General features: G+C 46.0%; 1 protein-coding gene across 1 annotated transcript in view; it reads right to left on the reverse strand.

The window, feature by feature from the left end:
- The window catches only part of LOC131261905 (dopamine D2-like receptor), a 98452-nt gene extending 96933 nt beyond the window's left edge, over positions 1–1519 (reverse strand). Inside the window, exon 1 of the mRNA XM_058263765.1 lies at positions 1033–1519. Within this exon, the coding sequence (XP_058119748.1) occupies positions 1033–1519 (487 nt within the window). The remainder of the gene's footprint in view (positions 1–1032) is intronic.
- Between the last annotated feature and the right edge of the window lie 9968 nt (positions 1520–11487).

Genomic DNA, 11487 nt, shown 5'->3' on the forward strand with positions numbered 1-11487 from the left:
GGACACTTTGTCTGGAGGAAACAAGAGAACATAGGTCACCACAAACCTTGACCACACACCGAAAGCAAGGGATAATCGTAGGTAGATTAATATCTCCTCACAAGACAGAGAATATGTTTTACATCCATTTGTTCCCGGTCCAGTCGCTTTGAGTGATTTATCTGATTGTTATCATCGGTTTAGGCTGGGTTACTTTAAAAAAAAACATCAAACCATCGGAACCATGTTGATCTAGCCAACGACCATTATGTATTATGTTTCCGGGAAAGCTTAGGACATACGAAACCACAAATTGAAGCCACCGTTTAGTGGATAGTTTACCGACCAACGCCGAAATTAAGCGGAAGTAGAGAGGCACGAGCAGTTGTCTAGGGAGACGAACCAATTAGATATAGATTACATGCTCGTCAAAAATTAATTACCTCAAAATGATTGCATCTGTAGTGGAGAAAATTAAATTTACCTAAGGTTTCGCGCTCGAGTGCACCACTTGAAACAAAGCAATGTTTTGCGACGGAGTTAAAAATGCGGTTATATCTCCACATCCGATATCGGGTGTGTCTCTTTAATATCTTTCCATATTTAAGGAGTGCTTTAAGTAGAGAGTGTCTCTTGATTTCGACAAACCACCACCAGCGGAGGTTGGGCACGAAAAACAATCTACCCCCATTCAAGTTCAACCCTCCGCTCGAGGGTAGCGTTTCGAGTGAAAGTTTATCTCGTTAACTCGCTCGTATGGACCAATGGCATCGGTAAAGTTAGGCGTAGCGAAGGCAAAAGTACCGGTCTTTGGCCCGTTGGTAGTCGATTCCTAAACCCCATACAATCACCATTTTCCGAGGGACAACACTCGGAGTTCGATCCACTCGATGGCGCGCAGAGGTCGTTAATCAGAGTTTACGATGGCCTACTGACCACTGACAATGCGCCGGACCGTGTGTCTGTTCGTGAGCGTACCGAAAGTAGGCTATCTGTATGAGCGGGCAAACGCTAACACAAAAATCAATGTTCAGCCGGCGGCCTTCCGCTTACCTTCACTTGGTCCGATGCAGGTCGTGTTGGTCAGGGAGCAGTTGGCGGGAAAGCCCGTCCCGTTGCCGTACGTCCCGTTGGGATTGTTGAAGAAGTCTCCGATGTCCTCGGCCATCAGCTCGAAGCTGCTGCCCCGGGCGGCTCCGGCCAGGAACGACTCGTTGAACGCTCCCGGATCGTCGGCGTAGTACTGGTAGCCGTCGTAGCTGTCGTTGACGGTGCCGACCGCCGGCCCCGGGCGGGAGGATGCGTTCGAGAGCAGCGTCGCGGCTGCCATGGTGGCCGCCATCGCTACCGATGTACGGTTGTCCGGACCTCCGGGTGACGGAGCGGCACCACCGGGTGGGCCAACCCGCACATCCAACGTCGCAGTGTCGTTGGGGGCGCTCGCCGAACTACCCGCAGCCTCACCGAACAACCGGAAGTAGTCCGACGAGTCCCAGCCGACCCAGTCCACCGCCGTGTCGTTCTCGAGTGCCATCACCATCCTTCGGCTCCTACGTGGAAGCGAGTGTCTTTGATGGAGTACCACAGCAAAACCCAAATCGGGCGCCTTGCGGAAAAGCCCTGGGAAGCTAGACGGCGCGCTGGAAAACTACCACTGCCCCACCGGGGGCTCCGGATTGGGACGCGTTAATTTCATTTCACTACCACCTCGCACGTGCTCGTGTGCGAAATCGTGGCGTTTTCACAGGAAACGCACGCATCAGTGCCACGTTCACGGATTCGCTGTCTCTTCTGCGTGCGGTTGTTTTGCAGTTCGTTCACTCGTGCACAAAGTAGGACGCGTTCGGTCGTTAGCGTCGGTGGCTGGCGGTATGGAGCAGTGGTTCCAAAATGGCGGCCGATTACCCGGTTGAGGATCGACGGTGCAGCATTCGCTTCATGACGCGGTTGAACCGTACACGCGTGTACACAAATTGGCAGATATCTCTGATGGGAAGGATACCGGCATAAATTTCGAGTCGTTCGTTTCCACCGACCACACACACACGCACACACACACACGAACACGAACACTTTCCGTCAATTCATACGCCTTCACTTGTCCATGACTTGAAGTTGCTTAGCCGCGCCGTGGAAAGCGGGTGCTCCTAATGGCGAGGAAAGGGTCCGGAAAAATCAATTCCCGCAACCTTTTGCCATCGTCCTCGTCGTCATCGTCGTCGTCGTCGCCGTCGTCGTGGATGTTGGTAGTGTTGCAAAAACGTGCCCAAACGAGCGCTTCGCCGAATGGCGCCTTCTGCTTCCGCCCGGGGAAAATGGCGTATCACGTACACGCCGCTACCGTAACTAACCGAAACCACAGCGCGCACACACGTTCACACACACACACACTCCCGGAACGCGGACTTTTCCACCCCGCTACACACCCGCACACATGACGATGGATCGCGCAAATAGAACACAACCGACGCGGATGGCGAGCGAAAATCAACGCAAACAACGCACGATCGCACACTGACGCGTTGGCGGGAAAATAGCCTCCCGCTCGCTGCTGCACTTTTCCACTGCACCACGCAACAGGTAGGCTAATTGTTTAATTTTTCCGCCAGCACTGCACTCAACACGCGCGACGCCTGACGCATCGTAGGGCACCATTTGCCGTAACGGAGGTTCCCGCAACGGGACAACACTTTCCATTTCCTACGGGACGCTACACGGGGCAGAGAGAAGAAAGAGCGAACGTCAGAGAAGGATGTGATAAAGCTTGTTTGTTAAAAATGAGGATAAAATTACAGCGCAACGACGACGCGATTCAACTTTCACCGAACGGCTTACCATCGCTTTAAACTTTTCACATATTCAGTGCAAAAAAAATAGAAACATGAACAACGGCTCACACTCTTTTGCATAATCCATCCCTTTCCCGGGGTGGATTTATAATTAACTGCTAATTATGGAATGAATTTTTTATCCAGATCCTTCGATTCCCCCCTTCCCGCCTGTCAGCCGATTCGGGCCGCTTCAATTGAGCAAAAACTGACACATAGCGCAAACACGACCAGCCACCCCCCCTGCCTCCCATACAGTGGTGGTTGGTTAATTTGAAGAGTACTGAGAAATAATGAATAATTACATTTACACTTTCCACCGCCACGCCACGTTCCGGTGCGGAACCGAATTAATTCGGAAAATGTAATCTGATTCAACGCTTGCCAACTTTCCTCTACGGCCGGATGCTCGTCACATTCCTGTTCGCGCTGTCTCGCGTGGGCCGGTTGGTTTTTTTGTCCTTCTGGGCCACCATTTTATCTCACTTTGGTGAACACGATCGGATCACAGTGTATTATATTTTAATTAATTGCATTACAGTTGCCGTTGGATTGAGCTTCGTATTTTTTTTATTTTCTACAAAGTCGTTATTTGGATAAACTTTATCGGGCAGCTTATTATGAAACTCGACAAGCTGATCATCCGGAATGATGACGCCTTCGGGAAATGGACACTTGCATGCTGCTGATTATCTGTAACGGAAAAGAGATGGAATAAAATGGAACATTACTCACAGATTTTTAAAAAGTTAACAGTCAACAATAAATTACCAAAAAAAGTTATAGTATCCTTATTTATTTGTCATCCAAATGGAATGCAATTAAAAAACAATTTGAAAAAGTCCAACCTGGGATAAGCAGAAATTCAACAGGACGACAAAAACGTTTACACAAACCACTATAAAAGTCACTATAATGTTTCATGTAGAGCTCTCCTGACGGTACTGAGGCTTAGTGGACTTGTGCTTCAATATTGATGTAAGAGAGATCTTGTTCTGAATTCAAGATGACGCCATGAAGCATTCTACCAAGTGTTAAAAACTCCAAAGCAAGGACCTGGTCGAATGTGGAAAACCCTCTTCAGCAGTACGTTTATTTATTTTATTCATATTATGAACCTATTACTAGCGGAGTCAGAGAAACGAGGAACTGTCGTAACTTTAAGTACAAATTATGACTCTTAGATGACTATACACATCTACAGCAACGACAGATTACGCTTCTAAAAGCTTTTAAAAATTAAAGCCATTCGTCGGTTGACTTTGCGTCGAGTTCGTTAACTTCTACGTGCACAATATATAATGGCAACCGACGCAACCGAGAATGAATCGGTAATGGACAAACTTTTGCTCGACTACTCGTGCAAACTCAATCGTGATGGATTGTAAGAATTGCGAATGCTTACACAATGCTGTGATCGTCTCACCGGGAGTGCAAGCGAGCCAACCGTAAAACGCACTGAGCTGAGGGTGAGTGAAACGTCTCGTACCTGAGCCGAGCCTGAACTTTGGACATTAAATTATGATTTCGAATTAAATATGTCATCCCCCGGTTTGGAGCCGGAGGGGGGGCGAGCGAAAAAGATGAGAATAAAAACATGGCAACCAGAACGCAACTCGCAAGCGAGCGCCACTCCAACCTGACATTACAACTGTCGACAAAGTTCTTTATTTTCCCGCTTCGTCCCGGGGACCCGAAGGGGTGGCCCCCTTGGGATGGGCTTGGCAGGCGAAGGGACGCTCTTCGTACGCTGCGAGAACGAGGTACACCAGGAGTCGCGAAGAAGTCACTTTCGCGAGCGTTATTCCCGGTGCTTGCAAGCGGGGCCTTTCGCCGGCGGCCAGTTTTCACTGATTAATACGCCGGGTAAAGAAGTTTCCCAGTTAGTTTAGCGCGGGAAGGAGAGCGAAAAGGAAAGACGGTGAACATGACTTCAACAAGGTTCTGGTACTCGCGCTCGAGCGAAACTTCGAATCTAGATGCGCAGGGAAACTTTAGAGCATGTTTAGTTACGTCCCCAGCTCCAAGGCAAGGTAAAGCTCGAGCATAAAACTACAATAAACCCAACATGACACGGGTTGGTGGCTCGTCAGAAGGTTCGGTACGGTAGGGCAGAACGGAGGGAACGTTAAATGGACGAAACAGACGAAGCAGATATCCACGAGGTATTTACGAAAAACATTAATATATAGTGCTACGGGGAATCAGGGTTGAAGAGAATGAAGTAGCGATAGCTTGAAACTATATGACTTGACACATTTCTTTTTTCATCAAGCGTAACATTTTTCAGTTCACTGGCATGGCTATGATTTTTGATACTAACTGTCATATGTTTTAAAATGTTGTAGTCACATACTTTAAAAGCTAAGTTTTAGTTTGGTTTTCTAAACCCGTGACTGTAGTGAAGTTCTTAAATAATTTAAGTCAAATATGATTGTACTAAGGGACAAATAAAACAACTATAAACTTACAGCGTTGAGAATGTAGAAAATGTTACAAAAAAACTCAAACAAGTTAGCATGTTCCTATAAATGTAGAAACATCATGTTGCTGTCCAAAGCAAAAAAGTAAAATCGCTACAAAATAACACCTTCTTCAATACAATAACAACACGCTTACATGACGTAATAAAAACAAATATATTTCCGGGACAACAAACTCTCCGGAGCCCTACTTTCCAACAATAATCCAAATGAACTCCCATAAAGACCACTGCCGATGCCTTAAAGTTTCCAGAAATCCCCCCCCCCCCCCCCCCCCCCCCCGTGGGCACCAGAACCGGCCCAACTTCTGAACGGTGGTCCTAAGGAATCTTATAGTTTTGCAAAAGTTAAACCGTCCCAAAAGTTACCACACGTACGGCCTCGTTCGGATCCTCCGCTCGTGCCGAACTTCTGTCCGCTCCCGTGACGTAGCTAAGCTTTTCCGATTTTATTTGAATTATGGTTTTAAGTTTTACACCCTGGCGGTCCGGGAGTAAAAGTGAACTCCGGGAGTGGGAAGGGTAGTTTCCAAGATTCCGGAAGTGCCTCTTCCACTGTAGTTTTCCGGAGAACGGCGCAAATTAACATGCGCGCGGAACAAGTTTACCAGAAAGAGGAACACGAAGGGAAGGGCGTCGGACACGTGACAGCAGGTTCGAAACGGTCCAGCTCTCGGATAAAGTTCTCGCTGGATAAAAAGGTACATGATAAACGGGAAATCGGGGCTCAGAACCTCGGGACGCCGCGAACGGGACACTTAAAACGAAATTCTAAACCGTCCACGCCCCAACGCTCCACAGGTTGCGCTCCACATTCTCGTGGCATAGTGCTCCCATTTTTCATCCTTTTCGTCGTGAACGTCGGGGTTGGCTGTGTGTCTCTGCGTGTGTACGTATGTCTGCTAAAGCATATTCCCTTCGTGGTCCAACGAAATCTCGTTTACCAACAATCCAATGCAACGTGTTGCCTTATCCGGAAAATGGGTCCTGTTGCTTTTTCTCTCGTCACACACACACATAGACTCCCTCGTCACTCAGTATCTCGTCTATGCACATGCAACGTACCGTCATCCACTTAATGCATCAGGTACGTTTGCGTCGTTGGAGGAGCACCGACGGTAAGAGCTGTCACCCTCGTGGTGGCTTCTCGTACCTCGCCCCAGCGGAAGGGATAGAAAGAACGCTAATGCACCAACAGAACCGACACACCACCAACGCCACCAAGTAGAGCATCGTAATGCAGTCTCCAGTGCTGTGCCGCTCACACCAGGCTTTCCCCTCGCCTTGAGCACGAGCTTGGTTAAATTGTAGGTTATGTTACGATTTTCCTTTGCGGACACGACCGGGCTGCGGAGCCGAGCAAACACGGGGACGAAGAAGGAGCGCCCAAAGTGCACCGTGGCACGTCATGCCAAACCGAGCACGCCCGTATTGAGTGCCAGGACCGTTTACGGCAGCGACGATGCAGCGACCTGGTAACATTATCCGACAGGGTGCTGCTGGAATGGAATAATGCTGACACGTGAGGAAAGCATAACTACACTTGGCCGACAGCAGAATCGATTCATGCTTATGCCGGGTTGGGGAGCATGGTGCTCTTTGAACGAGACGAGGCTGGGGAGGGTTCTACGATGGATGCTGCGGTAAACCGATGACTCGGCGTAACCGTCACGCAGGAGAACTTCACGCCAACCCTCCGAGACAACGCAAATCGGTGAGCGACTCATCCGATCGATCGCTCAACCGCAAGGCTGCGTTCTGAGGTCTCCGGAAGGGACTAGAGCAGCGATGTTTGGAGGAATCAATCAAAGCAGAGCAGTACTTCAACAGCAGGCAGCTCTAGTACTGGCAGACGATGAAGTACGCGAGGACTCGCCGCGTTCGTCAGCTTTAGTGATGTTAATTGGAACTTCATTTCATCTTGCCTGCCCGACCGCGTTGGAACATGCTATCCCATTTTCCCGTCCGCTCTTCCACGAATAGGCTCAAGTTACGAGTTCGTGGTGAGAAAGCGATAGCCGTCAAGCGATTGGTGCGGAATTGGTTCTTAGAAATCCGTAGGAGGATGAGCTGTCATCGGATGGAAAAGAAAGGCCCGCAACGACACGGACTGTGTTGTGTAGGGGAACATTAAATTTTTATGACACTTGCTAATTTTCCCATCCTTCTCACACCACCTTACAGGACCGTATAAGTCACTGGCTGACGGGATCGTCTTTTAGGCGCTCCAGTTCACTAGGAACGCTAGAAGCGGCTTGAGTATTTTAAGAAAAGATTCCTTCATTTCTCCATCGCTTGTGGTGATGGTGGTGGTGCGACTATGTTAGCATCAGTCGTTACCGACATGTCCCCGCCGAAGCTGTCAGATGTAATGAAGGAAGTGGAAGTGAAATTCTTTCCGCACTGAGTGACATTTTCCGAAACCACATTTTTCATCCGAAAGGGCGGCAGCGACGACATTTCGCGCGCCACCAACCTCCGAATGGCAGTCAAACCTCAACAAGCGTTAAGAAGGTGGAAAAATCCGGCCAAGGCAAAGGGAGGAAAAAGACAGACATTGCAAATACCATGTATGTGGAATGTCCTCCCACGTACCGTGCCGTGGATAGGAGATAGATCGTTTTCTTCGGCCACCGAACACTCATCGCGTTTGACAGGCTCCTCGGCATTCCGTAATTTCTAAGCAACGTTGTAATTTTCATAACATCCCTTTTTGACGACGATGTCCTCGACCCCGAGCCCAGGACGCGGGTGCTTTTCAGCAAACGAACCCAATCTCGCCCGCCATTGGGTTCGCACATCTTCTCGCAAGTATGTGCGACCATGCGAAGCGTCATGTCGACCGACTTTAAGCCGTGCACGTGAGCACTTGGAGCGGTTGAACGGTTTGGCTTGTGCGCCAATTTCGAGTCCTCAAAAACGTTCTCGAACGCTCGCGTTTCAGCCCGGCTCGTGATTTTCCGACGAAAATGTTCTCTTCTTCCCGCTTGAACCATCATCACGCCCTGCCGTTTGGCGTAATGTAATGAAGCGCATCCAGCTTGTCGCCACGGTGAGAGGAAGCATGTTTCTTTTTGTAGAAATTTTATCATCGTGGCGCACAACCGTTCAATTATCTTCGCATAACGACGTGCGCTCCCCGCGTTCTAGCTACGGCAAGGACAAACGCAACGTAATTTACGAGTGAATGAGCTCATGTATAAAAATTATCGGTTGGTTTTTCTTTTCTGGTTAGTTGCTAATGAGTGTGGTTCATTAGTAAAATGAGTCAATTTGACCATGGTCACGATGATTTTTATTATAATTTATTGTACGAAAGATGTCAAAATCTTCTAACTTTGCTTTAATACAAAGTACAGGTAATTTATCAATCTACTAGTATTTATCTATCTCTCTTTATCTATATATCTATCGATCTATCTATGTAGTAAATTATAAAATTGAGCAATCAACTGTTGTATTGCAAAAGGTTGTATAATCTCATGTTGCATACAAGAATGCTATGCAACCAGTAGCCTACTACTGGTTAAGGAAAAACGTCATGCAAAACTGGTTGAGGAAAAAAACAAATGCATAACACTACAAAACACAACACAAACAAATCTTGTTTCGAATTTCCTTAATTTTGTCTGTTCAAATATCGGGATACAAGGTTCTTCAAATAGTTCGGGACACTAATCGAACACAAACGCATGTAACACAGTGATACACAAATTGAAAAAATAAAAATCCTCTTATAGCACACCATCTTCCTGAGATTACTACACACCTGACGTACAAAACAACACAAACACAATCCTCATTAGGTCTCTACATAGAAACAGGAGGACATGTTCTATCAACTATAATTTCAAATCATGTTAAGATTCATGTGCAATTGGACTGTATCGACATGAAGGGCTCGACAAGGACCAGTTCCTTCCCCACTGGACTAGAAACCAATATTCAATCAATGTAATATTTGATTAAAGTTTTACATTTCCCTACCATCTAGCTTTCACCTTTGAAAATGCATCATGTAGTCCATGTAACCGGGCTTGTATGTTAAATACATAGAACGTTCACAGAAAGTGCGTCCATTAGCTTAATTTATTTCTTCCAGCCACAATTTTCCACAGAACGAACGAACGTTCACAGACGATACGTTGATTAGTTAAATTTAATTTTTGTTACCACCATTTACCAAACCGTTGTTTGCTTCAGTTCCAACACTGGAAATTCTCGTGTTTTGAAGCCATGCCGGAGAGACGAATTGTGAAAAATTTTAAACCGCTTTTCGCAGCTCCTGTGCCCAGTCCACCGTCCGTGTAAGACGAATCATTCTTCAACCGGGCGACTCGTCGTGGCTTCGCAGGATTTACACCACGATGATTAATGAGATCCGAAGCGACGGTTGCTGCACGATGAAGTACCTCCGCTGCTTCGAAACTTGTTTGCCATGTTGTGAGGTTTCTTGTTGTTGGCTCATTTTATTTCGTTACGTTTTTTCTTCCATCTCTTTGCCACGCAATGAGCCGATAAAGGCGCGCTACGCTCCGAGTCACCGATACATCGGGTCGCATCTCTGCGTTCAATCACGTAAAATTCGGTTCCCTTGATTTATGTGTACTTTATCAAATGAAAACTCTCGCACTCTTGACGTTCCGAACAGTGAAGTATGGGGTGGATGATGGCACATTTTCCCTTTTCCCTGCCCACGCTTTCTCGGCCGGTAGCATTTTTCGACCCATTTCGCGCATTTAAAACTCATCCTCGGCTTACGGGGACGAGTCTGAGGGAGCTGTGTGTGCAGGCAGCGGTAGAGGTGGATAAAGTTTGAAAAGAAAATTCATTTGAAAGACGCTAGACGTGTCCTGTAGCCCTCCCAACAAATTTCTCTCCACCGAGAAGCGTCCACTGGGACCCAGATTCAATGGGCGGCCCTTCCACGGAAATGCTACTTTTGACAAATGGCAGCTCTTAGCTCCGATTTCTCGTTCGAGATGCCAATATGATGTGGCGTGTTTTCACGCCCCAGAAACGCCAGAAATGCGTTCGTGCAATTAAATAAATTGCGTCCTTCCTGGTTTGGGCAAGCAGGAAATACTATTAAACCAACGGAGAACTGTGGAGAACAAAAAGTTGAGTAAAAAAGTGTGTGAAAGTTTAAGTACTTTACGTTGATTGAAATGCAAATTACTATGTTCCAAACATATGTGCTCCTATCGTAGTGAAAAAGATAAATGAATAGTAATTCTTCAAAAGTAATTAACATTCGTTTTACATTCATGAAAGTTATTTCAAATAAACTTTACATATCCATTGCCAATGTATTAAATCACCCTTTCTATGAATATTGAAGATTAAACAAAAACACGGGGGAATTTAATTAAATGAAAACCACTTCCCCATTGCGGATTCAACAGAGGATCGATATGGCGAACTGGTTTAATACATTTTACCGAATGTAACAAAAAACTCGTAGCTACTAGCTTCACAGAAAGCTTAGTTTAGTCTAGCACGAGGTAAAGGCAAAATCCATCACCATCCGAACGTTCCTTACTTTATGGTCCCGCCAACTTTTTTCATATTTTTGCATCAACATTCCACACGCTGCGTTCTATATTCAGCCGGAAAGGATACACGGGAAAGTGTACGTATTACAACTTGAGGTTTAAATATTTTCCTGTCTACATTATGACGAACATCGCGGATAAAGCTAACCATGCACTTTTCTATAAATAATAGAACAGTTCTCCAAAGTAAAAATTAGTATTTGTTTCCTAATAATTGTGATAACAAACTTACGAAAATGTTTCTTCATACAAATGTTCAGCTGTGTGTTTTCAAATTGATGATAATATAACATGGCATCAATAACATGTTATTTCATCACATAATTATCGCATTCTCTCAAATTCGGTACAATTAATGTTTATCACATTTGATGACGTACATCGACATAGATTCATCGAATCCATGACCAATCATGACATGTTAATCATTTAATAAATTGTTAAAATTAAAGGAGAAGAAAAGTTTACCAGATATCGATATAATAAAGTTTACCAGATATCGATGTGCTCGAAAAATGCAATAAAAATAATAAAACTTGATTCTTCTTCACAGCGAAAACTTTTTCATATTTTCGATTCCATTAATCTCTGTTCCATTTAGTTTCGTTCTTCGAATTTCCATTCATTTCTGCTCATTCCGTAC

This window comes from Anopheles coustani, chromosome 3 (genome assembly GCF_943734705.1).
Source record: "Anopheles coustani chromosome 3, idAnoCousDA_361_x.2, whole genome shotgun sequence".
Taxonomy (NCBI): domain Eukaryota; kingdom Metazoa; phylum Arthropoda; class Insecta; order Diptera; family Culicidae; genus Anopheles; species Anopheles coustani.